At 38.4% G+C, this 19,925-nt stretch overlaps 1 protein-coding gene across 1 annotated transcript; it reads right to left on the bottom strand.

The window, feature by feature from the left end:
• Nucleotides 1–8,978: 8,978 nt before the first annotated feature.
• MFP2 (multifunctional protein 2) lies at nucleotides 8,979–13,803 on the bottom strand. Its single transcript, XM_079005024.1, has 18 exons — nucleotides 13,509–13,803; nucleotides 12,727–12,798; nucleotides 12,576–12,641; nucleotides 12,412–12,480; nucleotides 12,264–12,331; nucleotides 12,092–12,173; nucleotides 11,887–11,942; nucleotides 11,406–11,708; nucleotides 11,240–11,326; nucleotides 10,978–11,152; nucleotides 10,760–10,881; nucleotides 10,516–10,679; nucleotides 10,187–10,441; nucleotides 9,967–10,088; nucleotides 9,749–9,870; nucleotides 9,500–9,648; nucleotides 9,288–9,426; nucleotides 8,979–9,197 (listed from the first exon to the last, which is right to left on the bottom strand). The coding sequence occupies exons 1-18, from the start codon at nucleotides 13,795–13,797 to the stop codon at nucleotides 9,162–9,164; spliced, it is 2,376 nt and encodes a 791-aa protein (XP_078861150.1). The 5' UTR covers nucleotides 13,798–13,803; the 3' UTR covers nucleotides 8,979–9,161.
• Nucleotides 13,804–19,925: the final 6,122 nt, after the last annotated feature.

Below are 19,925 nucleotides of genomic sequence, written 5' to 3'. Positions count from 1 at the left end.
ACTCAAGGTAAAGTATAGTGAGAAGACTCACCTGGCAAGCAGGAAGCAGATATCCTCACGCTTGCATCTCGAACTCGCCACCATCTATCACATAAGGCAAATGCTCTCATGAACATAACTCTCGAGACTAGACTCAATCCTCTCTTGGCACCCTCTTAAGGGTAAAAGACCATTTTACCCCCTACTTGGCCCAAAGGCCACATTGCTGACCAAACCCTAAAAGTCAACAAAAGTCAACGGTCAAACTTTTACCCAACTCGCCGAGTGCACTCCGGTGACTCGGCGAGTACACACATGTCCACTAACTCTTTGTCCCGCTTGGTACGTCGAGTCCTTCCCTATGCTCGACGAGTCACACTAGGCATGAATCGCGGGGCCACCCCGACTCAACTCGCCGAGTCCCAAGAACAACTCGGCGAGTACCGCCTTGAACTCCAGTCCTCTAATCCCTTTCTGACTCACTGAGTTATCCCCCAACTCGGCAAGTCCACTCACTGAGTGATTTACGTGAAACCCTAACTCTACTCGCCGAGTCTCAAGAACAACTCAGCGAGTACCGCCTTGAACTTCAGTCCTCTAATCCCTTTCTGACTCACTGAGTTATCCCCCAACTCGGCAAGTCCACTCACTGCGTGATTTACGTGAAACCCTAACTCTACTCGCCGAGTCTCAAGAACAACTCGGTGAGTTCATGCCATGCACAAACTCTAATGTCCTCCTGAGGTCAGATCTGTGCCCGTAAGCCTTAGATCTGGCCTTCCCAAGCATGAATGTCACGTAAAGTCCGAATCTTGATGCTTATATACCAACAACAAGGCATCAAATGGTGATTTAACCCCAAAAAATGACAACCTTAGCCCAATAACCCCAAAATGACTCATAAAGCTCCAAGGGTTAAGGCATCTGGACCTCTTTGAGTCCAGATCCAAGGCACAAACTCGAGGAGGGACCAATTGCTCCACATAACCACCCTCAAAAGGGGTTAGAAAACCCTATCTCTAAGGATTAACACCAAAACTGAAGAAGGTTTGAACTATTACCTCAAAAATGAAATCTCTGAACTTTGGAACTGCTAGAATCGCACCTCCTCTTGCTCTTGGTCGCCTTCTTCTTGCTAAACCAAAGATACAAGGATCAAATGTGACTTCTCCTTCCTCTCAAACGATTTGGCTCACTTAGGGTTCTCTCAAGGGACTGATAGCCGAAATGGGAGGCTATAAGTGCCCTTAAATAGGCCCCAACCCCCGGGGGATTAGGGTTTCATTAAACAGCGTGGACTCGCCGGGTCCAGCAATGGGCTCGCCGAGTCCGGACGTGACCTGGATGAAAATCTGCACCCTACTCGGCGAGTCTAAGCTCCAACTCGCCGAGTTCTTACACAAACTCCACAAATAATTGAGTAAAATAATATACCTGGGAATCCGGATGTTACAATTCTCCCCCACTAGAATCAGACTTCGCCCTCGAAGTCTCACTATGTAGTTAACTCCAGATGCTGCTCACACATCTCCCGCTCCGGCTCCCAAGTAAGCTCTGACCCATTCCGATGCTGCCACTAGACCTGCACCAGAGGCACTTCCTTGCTCCTCAGAACCTTGATCTTCTGATCCCTAATCGCCACCGGCCTCTCAACGTAGTTCAGGCCCACATCCACCTGAATATCCTTTAATGGCTCCACTGCCGACTCGTCGGCTATACACTTTCTCAGCTGCGACACGTGGAAGGTGTCATGAATCTGACCTAACTTTGCAGGTAGCTCCAAACGGTAGGCTACTCTACCTACTCTCGTAATCACCCTGAAAGGACCAATACATTGGGTCCCCATCTTGCCTCTCTTCCTGAATCGGATCACTCGTTTCCAAGGAGAGATCTTCAGGAGCACGAAGTCACCGACCAAAAATTCGAGCTCGGACCGGCGCCTGTCCGCATAACTCTTCTGGCGACTCTGAGCAGTCAACAACCTCTACCTGACCTGTTGTATCTGCTCTGATGTCTGAAGCACGATCTCTGTGCTTCCCATCACACGTTGCCCTACCTCTCCCCAGCAAATGGGGTCTGATACCTCCTTCCCTACAACAGCTCAAAGGGTGGCATACTGATGCTCTAATGATGGTTGTTGTTGTAGGAAAACTCTGCCAAGGGAAAATACAGGCCACAATTCCCCCCCCCCCCCGAAATCTAATACACATGCCCGAAGCATATCCTCGAGCGTCTGAATCGTTCGCTCGCTCTGAAGTGTCCACAGACATCACCATGGTAAACTCTAGCTCATTTCTCATACTCATCTTCGATACCGAGCACCAGGTCATCTTTTGGCCCCACAACTGAACCCCCAAAGGTCACACATAACATGATCCAAAATATCTCACTAACTTCCTCCCCGTGACCACTATCACGGCCCAGTGACACACAAGTCACGAAATTCTCTTTTCCTCATAAAAAATACAATCCAATTGAAGATCGACTCAGCTCTAACCTCTGGCGTCTGTTGTGCATATTCTCCCGCGCGCCTCGCTGACCCTCCCGACAGAGACGGAGACCCCAGTCTCGCCCCGGTTTAACCACTAGGCTCCATAAACTCAACACTAGGGCTACTCAAACCTAAAACTTTTCTGCATCATGCACTTATCGGAGAACACTCCATCATCACACTCTCTTGCCGTCTAGTGGGTACTATGGCTTCCCGCAACATTACGACAGCCTCTGACTAGTGAGTACTACGGCTCCCCGTAGTACCACAACGCCAACTAACTAGTGAGTACTATGGCTCCCCATAGTACCACGACTCCCTCCCTCTGACTTGTGAGTACTACAGCTCCCTGTAGCATCACAACACCCTCTTCCTGGCGAATACTACGGCTCCCCGTAGCATCACGACTCTCTCTCTCTCTCTCTCTGACTTGTGAGTACTACAGCTCCCCATAGCATCACAACACCCTTTAACTGGTGAATACTATGGCTCCCCATAGCTTTCATTCTCATTACAACGCCACAATAAGTTCACTAACTCATGCACCGAAGACTATCATAGATAGTTACACACACACTTGCCCCGATATGCATTACAGACTCTGGCGGCAACCGCCATAACACAGAACCTACCTCTGTGGAGATCCACTTCCTTAAATAATCCCTCTTGATGACAATACACGAAGGGCTCTCACTGGAACCGTAGATACATGATACATCACTAGTCGTCTTAAACCCAAGACTCTAAATAACTCCGAAATCGGGACGCTATATGCGGAAACCACGGAACACCATAACAGAGCATCACAATGTCCTGCCTCTACCACTGATTCCCTTACTCCCAACACCATACACATACAACAATACATTTCCTCTGAATCCCATAAATAATTTCCTATTTCACTCAATGTGCAACTTCAGTGCATCCAAACACTCAATTGGAATACAAGGAAGGCGCTAACTCTTCAGAACACACTGATGATCCTCCGAAACCCTTTCCACTACTGCTCAAAATCCAAGCAAGAATACACATCCCAGAAGTTCTCAACTACCCATACCATCATTACGAGCCTTCCACTTGAAACGACTCTGACCACCACCAGATTCCTGACCATTGACCACCCGCCGTGGAGACACCCATCCTTCTCTCATACATACACCACATGCATTATCTCGCCCTGCACCTTTCCTTGATCACCAATGACCCTGATCTCATGAATTCGAGCCGCAGGTTTCTGTATCCAATCCCTAACCGTTCTTGCACAAATCTCTGGTTCTCTCAATAAATCACCTGGTTCTCCCCCACTTAGGGTTCGAACCATCACTATCTGACACATCAACAATCTCACAAACTATTTTCACCAGCAAAATTGCACCTGTCCCTGGAAAGTGCTACGCAACGCCCGATAATCCCCTTTAAGGAAATCAATCGATCTCATATACTCTGAACCTCAAATGAAATCCTCAAGATCTTCTCGTCACGACTGCCTCTAGTCGTTCCAAGTCTCGTACCAATCCAATACCAAACAACTCAACTGTCCAATAACATCACTGACTCATAGACTGTACCACGAAATCATCATACTCCCCCCCCCCCCTCGAATCATCAACCAACGTTCCAACACATGGATCATCCCAAGAACAGGGACCCACTCCCATATTAAATACCCAACATAGATAGAAAAACCACTGCATTGATAAACTCGACTGGACTCCCCACTGATACCTCTACAATACGCCCTACTATACTCAAATAGGTGTAACGTGGTCCTCGACTATCTCAGTCCCAACTGACTATCTGCTCATGCTAAATCACTGCCTCGCGGCACACATGCTACCTGATACTCTGATAGAAAATCATCATCAATGACAACCTGCAGGGTTTACCCCCAAACCCAAAACTTAAACATCATGCCTCTCATGTTTCGCACACGAGCATAAATAGCACCACCCAGGTCATAGAAGGTGACATCTCCTCTATCGACTGATTGCTCAACTCAGACCGAAATTCTCCCCTCCCTCTGACTCCTTACCAAAATACTCTGAAAGGCTCTCGACCTCCCTCTCAAGGGACGCCTCTTCGAACTCAATCATGGCCCACAGGCCTAAAACCCATAGCATCCAATCTCTACCTCATCAATCATGACCGGATAACCAGAGAACCACAAGCATCATTCACTACGAACCATGGTACTCATCCCCTGACATCTCTTCTCAATATGCTCAGGTGTATGGTACCCAAACCATAGCATCACTCCTCCATCTGCTCTGATGTATGGTACTCGAACCATAACATCACTCCTCCATCCGCTCCGATGTATGGTACTCGAACCATAACATCACTCCTTAATCAGCTCCGATGTATGGTACTCGAACCATAACATCACTCCTCAATCCGCTCCGATGTATGGTACTCGAACCATAACATCACTCCTCAATCCGCTCCGATGTATGGTACTCGAACCATAACATCACTCCTCAATCCGCTCCGATGTATGGTACTCGAACCATAACATCATTCCTCAATCCGCTCTGATGTATGGTACTCGAACCATAACATCACTCCTCAATCCGCTCATTAGAACCTTCAGAATACTCCTTGTATCAAGTATGGGTCCTCTGCTTTCTGTAGTACGGGCCCATACTACCTGCCACATCTACCCATACTTTCCACACGGACTATCCCGGAGCTCCTAAGTAGCTGCTCGACCTTCTCGTTCACCAATCCTGTCGCGCGTGCTCGCTCCCCAGCGAAATTCTCTACTCTGCCAGCGCACTCATCTGGCTAAGGTTACTCCCTAGGCTCTTCCTAGATTCCCACACTTCTCTGCCATCAGCTGCTGAAGAGCTCCTAATGATGCCAGCCATCTACCTCCTGAATATCGTCATATTCGCTTGGTAGCTGACTCCCATCATCGAGAGTTCCACAAAGCACGAAGCAAGCAGCATTCGAGCATCGAAGAATACATAGGACTCACTCTGGGTGATAACTCCGCTTGCTCTGCTCATCCTTGAAAGTACCACCGAACTCTGCAACTCTTCCCCTCGCAGGTTCTAACTATTATTTCGCTAAGTACCACGGTACTCATCTAGGCATCTCCCCTAGATTACTCCTCTACTCAAATCCCCTAAAGGATTCCAACTAAATATTCTCACTCATCACATACTCAAAAACGCATCGCATATAACAGCAATTCCTAGGCTAAGGCATCACAAATCAGGCCACTCTAGTCCTAAGATATGAAATACCTATCCTGTCTCTAGCATGCAATAATATCTCATAAAGTGCATCATAAATATCTCATAACACAAAAGTAAGGGTATTTTGGGAAATCACCGTTCGGGCTCTGGCTGATTGTACACACTGCTCTTTCTCGCTTTCTCTTTGAACTCGTATTCGCTTTAGAAAATTATTTATTTGAAAACTTTTCTTACTTCCTCAGTTTGAGTCCAGATTTACCCGAAGGTGCATCCGAATCCCTCAAACCAATGCTCTGATACCAACTTGTAACACCGTAAATTTCAAAACAATTTTTCATTTAAAAATAATCGTTTAATTCTTAAAAACACTTTTCTTAAAATCTCATTCATAACCGAATTACAAAACACAACTCCATTTTCAATTGCATAAATAACCAGGATCCTCAAAACATGACTCTTTCTCTGGTGTGTACAATCGAGCCGGTGTCGTCCCGTGATCCTGAGAGAAACCTGAAACACATAACACAAAACACTGTAAGCACGAAGCTTAGTGAGTTCCCCAAAATACCACACATAACACATATTAGCCACTCGAGGCTATAACTCTGTGGGTCCGTGGACCCTACTCTGTGAACCTTCCGGTTGTAACTCTGTGAACCCTCCGGTTCTAACTCTGGGAACCTTCCGATTCTAACTCTATAAACATGCACAGCATAAATCACATAGAAATAATGCAGTACAACACATAACATACATAGCATACAAATACTCTGTCACATAACTCTGGTTACCTACTCAAGGTAAAGTATAGTGAGAAGACTCACCTGGCAAGCAGGAAGCAGATATCCTCACGCTTGCATCTCGAACTCGCCACCATCTATCACATAAGGCAAATGCTCTCATGAACATAACTCTCGAGACTAGACTCAATCCTCTCTTGGCACCCTCTTAAGGGTAAAAGACCATTTTACCCCCTTCTTGGCCCAAAGGCCACATTGCTGACCAAACCCTAAAAGTCAACAAAAGTCAACGGTCAAAATTTTACCCAACTCGCCGAGTGCACTCCGGTGACTCGGCGAGTACACACATGTCCACTAACTCTTTGTCCCGCTTGGTACGTCGAGTCCCTCCCTATGCTCGACGAGTCACACTAGGCATGAATCGCGGGGCCACCCCGACTCAACTCGCCGAGTCCCAAGAACAACTCGGCGAGTACCGCCTTGAACTCCAGTCCTCTAATCCCTTTCTGACTCACTGAGTTATCCCCCAACTCGGCAAGTCCACTCACTGAGTGATTTACGTGAAACCCTAACTCTACTCGCCGAGTCTCAAGAACAACTCAGCGAGTACCGCCTTGAACTTCAGTCCTCTAATCCCTTTCTGACTCACTGAGTTATCCCCCAACTCGGCAAGTCCACTCACTGCGTGATTTACGTGAAACCCTAACTCTACTCGCCGAGTCTCAAGAACAACTCGGTGAGTTCATGCCATGCACAAACTCTAATGTCCTCCTGAGGTCAGATCTGTGCCCGTAAGCCTTAGATCTGGCCTTCCCAAGCATGAATGTCACGTAAAGTCCGAATCTTGATGCTTATATACCAACAACAAGGCATCAAATGGTGATTTAACCCCAAAAAATGACAACCTTAGCCCAATAACCCCAAAATGACTCATAAAGCTCCAAGGGTTAAGGCATCTGGACCTCTTTGAGTCCAGATCCAAGGCACAAACTCGAGGAGGGACCAATTGCTCCACATAACCACCCTCAAAAGGGGTTAGAAAACCCTATCTCTAAGGATTAACACCAAAACTGAAGAAGGTTTGAACTATTACCTCAAAAATGAAATCTCTGAACTTTGGAACTGCTAGAATCGCACCTCCTCTTGCTCTTGGTCGCCTTCTTCTTGCTAAACCAAAGATACAAGGATCAAATGTGACTTCTCCTTCCTCTCAAACGATTTGGCTCACTTAGGGTTCTCTCAAGGGACTGATAGCCGAAATGGGAGGCTATAAGTGCCCTTAAATAGGCCCCAACCCCCGGGGGATTAGGGTTTCATTAAACAGCGTGGACTCGCCGGGTCCAGCAATGGGCTCGCCGAGTCCGGACGTGACCTGGATGAAAATCCGCGACCCTACTCGGCGAGTCTAAGCTCCAACTCGTTGAGTTCTTACACAAACTCCACAAATAATTGAGTAAAATAATATACCTGGGAATCCGGATGTTACAAAGTAATCGATTCCTTCGCTTTGTTTTTGTCCTTTAGCAACTACTCTTGCTCATAGGCATATATGGATCCATATGGATGATTCTTTCTTTTGAAAATCCATTTGGGTCTTGTGGTTTCTTCACCTAATTATATCAACTAATTTGCAAGTTTCATTACCTTTAATGGAATCCATTTCGTCATTGATAAATTCCTTCCACAAATGAGTATCTCTAGGTGACATGGCTTCACCAAAGTTCTCATGAACATCATCCAAGTTAAAAGAGAAAATGATGTCTCTCGTCACTTTCTTTTGAGTCAACCAAATAAAAGAAAATATCATCTCCGAATTTTTCTCTTTTCTAACCCTTGTACTTCTCCTTGTTTTTTTTTACAATTCGAAAAGATAAGATATTATTGCAAGAAGTACTTAAGAGTTGTTATGGGTTTGAGATTTCATTATCTTTTGAAAACTTTCCTTGAAGAATTCTAACATCTCTACTAATAGGTCACCTTATTAGTTATCCAATAGTCTCAAAGTCTTATTGTTCTAACCATATCCAATGAATAACATTATTTTTATAACTATAAATACAATCTTCTTAATACCGTCGTCGGCCATAATGTGTGGTAGGTTAAACCAAGAGTGAATATAGTGTTATTTCTTGATAAATAGTATACTTAGATAGTTGTTGAATGATATATTGGCTCGAAAAAAAATATATCATATTGATGAACAGCTCTATGCTCCTTAATTCAAACCATTTTGTATTTGTCATTAAGTCGTTATGATATAAAAAACACTCGTTGAGATGTTTACAAAATAACATTACGTTTTATTTTTCCTTAATGCTTCAATGAGATGAAAAGAATAACATCATTTTACCCATTTTTATAGTTTCATAAAGGATCTTATCTTTTACTCTCTCATTGACATGTTGATAAGAAACAATATTCATTTAGCTATCTTTACCTCAACTTCCTTTTTTCTTTAATTTGACTATAAGTTAACTTTCATCACAACCGCTAGAAATTACAAAAGCACTTATTGCAAGCAAAAATCCTACAATTATAACTCAACGTGTAAGACAAACAATGTAAGCATTTGACTTGTAAAAACAACTCGTCTACTCTTTAAAAGTCGTTACAAAAGCATTATTGTGAACAACACATGGTGATACAATATCATAACATTTTATATAAAGAAAAAAAAAACAACATTTTATTCCAAGTTTCTTCATACTATAATTTAGCACAACACAAGATATGATGTTGTCATTTTCCATCTCATAAGCGCGATTTTGCTTGATCCAATGGTGCACTCTGCAACAAACAAAATCATATTCTTAATCAAGAAAATCTTTTATAAAGTCTAGAAAAGTAAGATTTTTTTTTTTATATAAAAATGCTAACCAGAGGAGCCCCAAGTGCAGCTCTTTGGGCCAAGTAGGCACAAGGCTTGAAGAACTCTCCGTACAATTTTGACCACTCTTCTAGCCTTGAATATACATATTTAGATCCAAGTTTATCTCCCCAAAACATAATCCCTCCCCTATACACAAATGTAAGAAATCATATATTGATGAAAAAAATTGTTAATTTTTTTAAGATATGACTTATGAGACCTGTAAGGTGGGAATCCCATTCCCATGACTCCAGCAATGTCCAGATCGGCTGCTTTTACTGCAATACCCTCGGCATATACTCTACAAGCCTCGTTCACAACAGGGAAGAATATCATCTCTATTATGTCCTTCTCTGATATTTTCTCAAGCTGAAATCATTTTTCTTAAACCCTTTAATCCAACATAAAAGAGATAGATTGAATTTTTTTTATATTATATGTGAAGGGAGAGAGAAATAGAATGAATTACCTTTGGATCAATGGAGACACCTGTCATTTCCCTTGCCTTGTCAATATATTTCTTAATTTCAGGATCCGGACTTGCTTTCCTCTTATCATTATACACATAGAAACCTTTGCGAGTCGTTTCACCTACACAACAACAATAAAAAAAAATTCAAAAAAAATAAAATCCCAAAATTCTTGAATCTTGATCGATAAAAATAATAATAATACATACATACATACCGGCTCTTTTATCCTCTTGCATTAGGGGAATCAGCATCGACTTATACGTTCTTTCAGGGAAATTAAAAACAAACTGTGACCCAGTTGCAACTGCAACACCAAATCCAACAAGATCACACAATCTGCATCCAAATACACATGAAGAAGCAAATTCAATAAAATGATTTTCTTTTAAAAAATAAACAGAGTATTGTTTTGGATTTGGGTTTATATGTTGAACCTGAAAGGGCCCATTGGCATTCCGAATTTAGTAATTGCCTTATCTACCCTGTAGAGGTCGGCCCCACGTTCCACAAGCAAAAGGGCAGCTTGGGTATATGGGAAAAACATACGATTCACAGCAAAACCCGTGCAATTACCAACCACAACTGGAGTTTTTCTTATCTTTTTTCCAACATCTAACAAATCCACAACCACCTGAGCAGATGTGTTTGCTGTACGAACAATTTCCAAAAGTGGCATCACGTGAGCAGGGCTGCATTACACAAATTTAATTTAATTAATTAAAAAATTATATGACAACTAAAAGTAAACAATCAATGCATATACCTGAAAAAATGTGCCCCAATTATCCTATCATGAGACTTTGTCTTCTCACCAATCAGATTCAAGTCAATTGTAGAGGTGTTACTTGCAAGTATGCAATGTGGAGAGCAATACTTCTCCAAATCCATAAATATTTGTTGCTTCAAAGACACATTCTCAATAACAGCCTGTTTGGTTATTCAACAACAAAACACATGTCACCTTTATACATCATAAAAATAAAATACTAAATGGTTAAAATTAATACCTCTATCACCATGTCCACATCCTTAAAGCTTTCATAATCAAGAACGCCCTTGAGAGAAGACAGAATTTTCTCCATCTTTTCTTGACTCAACTTACCTTTTCTTACACTGCTTGACAAATTGCCTGTGTGCACATAAAAGATATTTGTTAAAAACTTGCATGAAAGCAGATTTGCTAAATATCTGGATAGCAGAGTGTTGACTTTATTATGATTGATACCTTTGACTCTGCCTAATCCACCCTCCAAGAACTTTTGATTGACTTCTTTCAGGATAACTTGATATCCACTTAGAAGCAAAGCCGTTGCTATCCCTGAACCCATTAAACCTCCTCCAAGAATAGCAACCTTCTTTATCTGTCTTGGCTTCAGACCACGATCTGTCACCCCTGGTACCTATTATTATTAATACAGAGAAACAAGGGTATAATTGGTAATTAACCACCTTAAATTATCTTTCACATACAAAAAAGAAAACGCTACCTTCATAGTTCCACGTTGAGAAAAGAAGACATGAACCAAGCTTTTGCAAGTATCCGATTGTAAAAGAATCTGAAATTCTTCATACTCCTGCAAATTTCAATACAAAAAAGTCAAATTAAAAACTGAGAAACAAACTTATATATTAGACCAAATGCAAAGTGCAAACCTTTTTTAGGCCTGCACGTGGGCCCGAGACTATGCCTTCTTCAATAACATCAATGCAAACTTGTGGATGTTGTAAATTTGGGGCTTGTCTACGAGCTTGAGCTCTAGCAAAGTTTAGTATTTCTTTTGCTTCACCAAGTGGCTCTAATTTATCAGTTTTATAAAGACTTGCAATCCATGGTTTTCTTCTTTCCAATATGTCTAATGCCCATTTACGTGCTGTTTCAAGTAATTGATCTCCTGATACAATTTCATCCACTAACCCCAAACTATGAGCTTCTTCTCCCCTCACTGGTTTTGATGTCTAGAGAGAGAAAGAGAGATTATCAAGAACTGAAAAGTACTAAAAAGAATTCAAGAAATCTTGCTCCTTTTCATTAAAAATGCAACATTTGACCCTAAAATATAAAAAGTTGCAATTTTTATGGATGCAGAGAGTAAAAGAAGCAGAATTTGGTGGATTGGAAGAAATAAGAACATACCAACATCATTTCAAGGGCCTTTGCAAGACCAACAAGTCTTGGAAGCCGTTGAGTTCCTGAAATAAAATCAAAATCATAAGTCAATAAAAAGTTATAAAAAAAACCCTACACTAATGATAATTAAGTAGAAGGTAAATTTCAACAAAACTTTTAACAAAATTAGTTTGAAATTTAGCGAAAAATTTACAAAATGTTGTAATTATACCTCCAAATCCAGGAATAACACCAAGCTGGAGTTCAGGCAAGCCTAACTGAGCAGTAGAAGTAGCAATTCTAGCATGGCAAGCCTGAAAATAAAAATCAAGAAAACTTTATAAAAAACATTAAGAAAAACTAAAAACAGCAATAATAATAAAAATAATGATAATAAAACATACCATAGCAACCTCCAATCCTCCACCTAAAGCAAGCCCATCAATAGCAGCAACAGATGGTTTTCTTGCAGCTGAAACCAACACCAACATTTGAAAAAAAATAAAAAATATATAATACATTTATGAGGGGTACCATGGTAAATGGACATACCTTCAAGGGTATCAGACAGAATATCGATTGATACATAACCAGGTTTTGATGCTGCTCCTGTTGTCATAGCTATAAACAACAAACCAAAATGAAAAATTAAGAAATTTTAACAAAATTATGACTTAAAAAAAAAAGATAGAATGTACTTCATACACTATGCATACCCTTTCCTTCATGAACTCCACCAAAAGCACTAATGTCAAAACCACCAGAAAATTTGCCTTTTGCGCCTGTTTCAGATCATGTAAAGTGTTAAACTTTTATGTAATGCTTAAAAAGAATCAATTATACATAAGACTTTGTAAAAAAACTTGCCTGTTACAACAATTGCCTTCACATCGTCTCTTCGTAAGGCTTGGTCAAAAGAGTCTTTTAAGCTATTAAGTACTGAAATAAAGAGATGGGAGAATTTTAATATAATTAGCTAATAATAAGATACCAAAGAAAGTACAGAAATCACACAATCACAAGCCATCACACTGTTCACATGGCTCAACAAATCACCCATCTAGTTTCCCCAAATTATCATCTGCTAATTTATATTAGCCTTCATATTTAATCTAAAAAGGTGTCAAGCAAATTGCAATCTAAAAGCATAATCATAACTTCCCAAGTCTTTCGGATAATGATTAAAGAAATTTTCAGATTTTGCCCTAATTCAACCCTGATGACGATAATAACACCCAAAAAGGAACAAACAGATATGGAGAGGATTATATTGTCATCTATATCAAGCTTACTACTTCTGAACGCAAAATTAGCACAGGTTCATTGCAGATCAATCACCATCTTTGCTGTTTATTAAAAAAAAAATAGTCTTCAAGAGTAGTTAAAAAAGGAGTATAAAGTTCAAAAAACTTGATCCAAAATAAAATCGTATGCATGTTTGCAACATAGGGGATATCATTAAATAGCTAATTTAACTTACTCACATACATCCAAGTAGCAGAAAGGGGGGACGGGGAAAAGTTGTAGATCAAACAAACTAAAATTAAGATCACAGGTAATCGTATGTGAAAATTACAATACGAAACTGAAAATTCACTTGGAAGAAAAAACACGAAACGTGGAATTAAGAATTAAGAGAGAGAGATTACCATCAAGAGAAAGTGAATTAACAGGTGGGTTGATGATGGTGATGATAGCCACCCCATCGGACCCAACTGAAATCGTTGATGTTCCTCCCATCCTGTGTTGTGTAGTAGAAGAAAGAAAGAAAATATTTCTACAGAATTCGGAAGAGGATTTAGATGGGTTTTTATTACTAGTAGTAGGGGCCTGAAGGGGGAGGGGGGTGATAACTGATAAGCGACGCCGTATTGAAGCGAATAAACAGTGACATGTGGGTCGCTTGGACGGTACTTTTTGTGCAGACATGAGCATCATAACCTACGCGCCTGCCCATTTTGACATTGATGCATCGGAGTAAATATGTCTTTCCCTATGATTAGAACATCTCAAACTATATTTTGTTTTCTCTATTTTAGAGTCCAACCCTGTTTTATTTTCAACTTCAGTTTGGATTAAAGTAAAGGCTAACGCTGTAAGCATCTTCTTCTCTTCTAATTCTATTTTCTTGATTTTTTTGTCTTTTGTTTTTTCTTTTCATATTTTGTTTTTTTTCTAATTCCTTTTTATTTATTATTATGACAAAATTTTGTTTTTTTTCTAATTCCTTTTTATTTATTATTATGACAAAATTGCAAAAATGGTCTGGTATGTATTTTTTTTTGGGTTTTAGTCCAAACCTTGATTTTTTTGGTTTCATGGTCCTTTTGAGCTAGTTTAGTTGCATTTTTGGTCCCTCTGAATAGTGAAATGACTATAATATCCTTGGGGTATTTATTTTCCATTTCTTTGTAAATCTATTACCCGTTTATTTATTTTAAAAATTAAAAAATAAAAGAAGAGCCCACACTCTCTCTCTCTCTCTCTCTCTCTCTCTCTCTCTCTCTCTCTCTCTCTCTCTCCCACCTACTCCGTCTTCTCTATTTTTATTTCTTCCATTCACAGTACCTTCAACCCAAAATCAAAAAGGAAAATGTGACTGTTGTTAGACCACCAAAGATCGTTCTCACGATTTTCTCCAAGAAAATTCGACTTTTTCCAGACCACTGAAGGACCTCCGATTGCCGCCCAACCCTGTGTCACCACCGTCTTTTCCACTGGCGCTATTGCAGGCCATGGCAGATTGGCAGGCACAACGATGGTTGTGTGCTCTTCTTTCTCTAGAGGTCTCTCTATTTCTCCTTCGTTCATACTCTCTTTCTCCCTCTCAATTCTATTCTAGCTCTCTCATCTCTCTGATTTCAACTAAGACACAGTTAGTAACTTACCTGAAAAGAAATGTGGACAAATTGGGAAGAAACCCGGATCATAAAAATCCCTAAACCACACTGTTTATCGGAAAGAACAATATCATCTGATACCCAGTTCATTCTTCCTTAATAAGGGTGATAGAGATGGAAAGTGATAGGGCTTTCTTGTTGATTAAACTCGCCTCTACATATGTAATAATAACATAAAGATCAATTTACAAGAGATGAAACAAAGGAAGTTAATGGATCGTGCATTAAAAACCTTGGATTCCATTACTCTGACGAACGAAGAATACAGTGGGTTTGGGGGGTTAAGGACGACAGCTAAGTCTCGACATGAAAAAAAAAAGAGAAAATATAACGAAGAAAAGAGAAGAAGTGGGTTATCTGTTCGCCGCCGATGGATCTGTGTCGGGAAGACATGGTGGAAGGTCATGAGCACCAATTGTCGTCGTTTTTCTTTTGTTGGCGATGGGATAAAGAGAGGTGTAAGGTTTTACATCGGGATTTTTGTTTTGTAGAGAGAGAGGGAGAGAGAGTAAGAGAAAGAGAGAGATGTGGGCCCCAAATTTGTTACTTATTTTATTTTTCATTTAAATTAAATAGAAAAAGCATAAAAATATATATCAGAAGGGCATAATAGTCTTTTTAGTTTACTAAGGGACCAAAAATGCAAAGAAACTACCTCAAAATGACCAACAATCCAAAAAAATCGTGGTTTTGACTAAAACCCCAAAAAAATACATACCACATGAAGATTTTTGCATTTTTGTCTTATGATTAATATCATTTAATGTCTGTCTTCTCATCTCAAAATATAATGCACCCTATGATAGGTTTTTTTAAATACATATGATAGCTTTTTATTTATTTTTATTTTCATCTTTAGTCATCTTGTTGTTTTTTTCGGCCTTTTTTATTGTTTTTGTTTTTTTGTTGTCTATTTGGTATTTGTTAAGGTGTATTGTTATAATTAAATAATAAAAATAAAAATTATTTAAAATAAAAACAAATAATAGTAAATAAAATATAACTTTTTTTATAAATTATATGGTATATTAGCAATGTTTATATTATAATTATTGTATGATCTATTTGATGGATTGTATGTATTTAGTCGACTACTAACAAGACTTATCAAATATAATATAGTTATATGTGGATACGTCATAATGACAAAACGGTATACACTGAATGTCTTTCTTGTAAATCAACATTTACAAACACACGAAGATACATAATAATTCCTAAAATAAAAAATACAAATATATATATATATATATATATATATATATATATATATATATATACTTTTTTGTAACTATGAATAATTAAAAAATATATATAATTAGTAAAAACTAATAAGAACAATAAGAATAATAATAGTATTAATAATAATAAAATGATAAGAAAAAAACAATAAAAGTACAAATAAGAAATGTTTATTAGCTAAAAAACACCTAAAAACATTTAAAAAAAATCATATAAATGGGTGTATGAAGAAATAAGAAAATTATATGTTACAAACACTCTTGTATTTTTATTGTTCTCAAAATACTTTATGATTAGGTTATTTTTATTGTTCTCAAAATACTTTATGATTAGGTTATTCTTTACCTGTTATATTTTTATTATGGTTAATTAATTGTAAATGTATGGTAATTTGGTATGTATATAAATTAAATTTTATTTTGTATATTTTTTATCATTGAATTTAACTGTCTTATGACTCATTATTATAAGTTTTATTGTGCACATTAATCTTTTTATTTTGTATATATTTAGTCACTAGTTTTATGTTTTATACATTTTAGGCTTGGTGGTGGCTTCTTGACAACCCCATTGGCGAGAGTTAGGGTCTATGTGGTGCGTGTATAACAAAGAAGGCAGTGAGGCTTAACACTTTTAACTCTCTATAACCTTATTATATCGTGTTGTGGAATGTGGACTTATGAAAGTTTGATATGGATTGTTTCCTTTTGTTGATTATTACCATCATGGATAAATGCATGAATATGTGGAGTTTCTTTGGTGTTAATTATCGATAGGACAATAGGAGACAATGTTATGTTTATTAAATTTAAAAAAAAAAAAAATCATATAACACGTCATTAGCGAGATGGTTTAATAAAAAAATGAGAAGATCAAAGTGGTTAATTGTAAAAATAAAAAATATGAATAGAAAATCCTAACATCAAACATCAATAAAACACCAACAATCTCGCTAAATAAACTTATAACGAGATGGAAGACTAACGGGCAACAAGCTGCGTCACTATTCATTTTTAGATTGCAAAACTAACTCTATAAAAACTACATCCACCGATATTGGGGTCGTAACATTAGAATGCATGACCCGTTGTACTCGTTTGAGAACATTCACCGCTTCTGGTGCTAGGAAACAAAATGTATCAAAAGCATGGGGTACACGAATTCATAAATGGGATAATACGAGAACAAAACCAATTTGTGAAACACATAATACATTTGTTTGATGTGTTGTTTTGAGAGATAGAAAGATTGAATGATCTATTTTCGTTTGTATATGTTCCAACTGAATTTTGGAGCTTCGATCAACCTTATATATCAACAGAAAATGGGCTAAAAGTTGGTTTGCGGGGTTACATCTATTTTGGCGCAAAAAAAATGGTTGAAATATGGTTATTTAGACATAATCAAATCTTACATCATCATGATGTCACAACCTAATTTTGGCGGGAATTTGCATGGTTGGGACGCTGCCCCTTGGATCCCCGTATCAAGGGACGCTGCCCTCAGACCCATGTATACATTAGTTAACGTTATATTATCTGGATGGACACCTCATACCTCTAATCTCAGAAAGCAAACAAAACTCAATATGTATCACTACCAATCCTAACTATATTAAAACAAAAACATGTTGATTATCAATACAAGCTTTTAAAGCAGGTTGTCATGAATAAAACATTCACTTCTCAAACTCATTAGGTGTGAAACTACTGTTAGATCCACATATATGAGTTTCTCTCAACCAAAATATTATAGATTTTCCTTGAAAAAAAAAAAGACATTTCGATAAGCGAATGAGAGCACGCGCTTGCTCGTGCGAGTGAAATGTAGCTCAGGTCCAAAGCCATATCCTTTCTTCTAATCTCGTAATTCTCGATAGTCTCAATGATAGTAGCCGTGTGACCCATATCATGTATCCTCTATTCCTCTTGACTGTCACTTCCACAATATCACGGTCCAATCAAACTTCAGCCTTTGGATACATTGTGAAATTCTTCCACGTGGCTTTTTATAAAGGGTCACAAATCCAATGTTGCCAGCCTGCCACGGGATTTCCATTTCCCGATGTCATCTTTGATATATCAAGATAATAATAGAGTAAAATACAGTTTTGGTCCATTTGTTTTGGAATGAAGGAAAAACTTTAGGAAAACACAACTCTTGTTTTTTTAATGCGATCAATATATATGATTTTATAATAGGACATGGAATTCGGGGAACAACATTCAGAAATCACATGGGTATTTTATAATATCAGATGAAATTGTGATTATTTTGATATATTAAACTTCCATTTATGGTCATTTTAGCATATACATATTGTCTTATTTTATAGCAGAAGGTTTGATCCATATAAAAAGCCATAACTTCATATGTTTACATAAAAGCTGGTTAGTGGATATGAACTTAACAACTCAAACTTGTCAATGTTAAGGATATATAATTTGGAATGTCTTTGAATCTTGACAGCTAAATTATAGAAATTGACATTTACGTTTATTTGGGACAAATTGAATCTATTTTCGTATTTTGATTTATATTTTAAAAATCAAAATCAATTCAGATATTCCAGCTCACCACGTACCCTAGTGGTGTAACTTAGGGTTGTAAACGAACTGAACGTTCGGCGAACAATTCATGAACCGTTCGGCGGGAAGTTCGTTTATTTAATAAACGAACGAACATGAACAAGATATCTGGTTCGTTTAGTTAAACGAACGAACATTAACATTGTTCTCGTTCGTTCATTTACGTTCGTGAACGTTCGTTCATTTATGTTCGTTTGTTTACGTTCGTTCGTTTATGTTCGTTTTCGTTCGTTCATTTATGTTTGTTTACGTTCGTTTGTTTATTGAAGGATTGGCTAGAAGGGAAATGATTGTTGTCTTTTTTTGAAGTATTATTTGGTTATTTTTGTATGGAATGACAAACAACTAAGTAAAACTTTATTGTACTGTTATGTTTTTGTCGAACAACTAAGTAGAACGCTATTATTATATGGAAATGTTGAACACGCGTTTGTTTTCGTTTAAGTTCATGGTTGTTTATTTATGTTTGTTTAAGCTTGTTTGTGTTTGTTAAATGTTCGTTTAAATTCGTTTGACTTTGTGTTCGTTTATGTTCGTTTTTTGTTCATTTATGTCCGTTTGTGTTCATTTATGTTCGTTTATCAACTAAACGAACAAACATAAACGAACACGAACACGCTAAATTGTTTAACGAACGAACACGAACATAAAAAGTATGTTTGTTTAGTTGTTCGTGTTCGTTTGTTGTTCGGTTAAAGTTAAACAAACGAACACGAACAAGTCTCGGCTCGTGTTCGTTTGGTTCGTTTACAACTCTATTTATAGACATCCATGTCTAATGCATGTCTTGAACCCAAAATGGATTAAAAATGGGAATTATGACTTAAACTCTATGCATGGCATCAAAAACTTGACTAAAGGCCAGATCGAAGCTACTATAAGGTCATCTTGACCTGGAGGTTCATAAAGTTGCAAACTTTATGAGGTCCTTCCATTGCATCATCCAAGAATAAGGAGAAAAAGGGGCAAAACTCAAGATCTAGCTACATAGAGGAATAAAAATCAGATTTTGGACACATACAAAGGTCCATAAGAGACTCAAACTGAAGACAAGAGCTTCACTTGCTAGATCCTTGTTTCCTTCTTCCAACTTTATTCTTCTTTTGCTTCAAAATGCCACACTAGTTCACAATATGAGAGGGAATGATGATTAGGGTTCACAAGGGTCGATATGAGGGTTTGGAGGCTGATAAAAGATCTGCCTTAAGGACTTAAGGAGGTTATATAGGGTGTAAACCCCTAAAATTTAGGGTTTATCATCCAACCATCAACACGTTGAGTTCCCCTCATCAACTTGCCGTGTTCGTCCATAAAAATATGCGACCCTAAAGTCCTT

Source organism: Lactuca serriola, chromosome 6 (assembly GCF_051521515.1).
Source record: "Lactuca serriola cultivar US96UC23 chromosome 6, Lser_US96UC23_V15, whole genome shotgun sequence".
In the NCBI taxonomy this organism is placed as follows: Eukaryota; Viridiplantae; Streptophyta; class Magnoliopsida; order Asterales; family Asteraceae; genus Lactuca; species Lactuca serriola.
The sequence above is the reverse complement of the archived record's forward strand: the minus strand, read 5'-3'. Positions and strand labels throughout refer to the sequence as shown.

Bases quoted from the DNA above. Each gene is read 5' to 3' on its own strand.
- MFP2 (XM_079005024.1), bottom strand. From the start codon at position 13,797: ATGATGCTCATGTCTGCACAAAAAGTACCGTCCAAGCGACCCACATGT. The intron at 10,442-10,515 runs GTATATGCATTG...TGTGTAATGCAG, and splicing joins ATTGGGGCACATTTTTTCAG to CCCTGCTCACGTGATGCCAC. The intron at 9,649-9,748 runs GTAATTCATTCT...AAATGATTTCAG, and splicing joins GTGTCTCCATTGATCCAAAG to CTTGAGAAAATATCAGAGAA.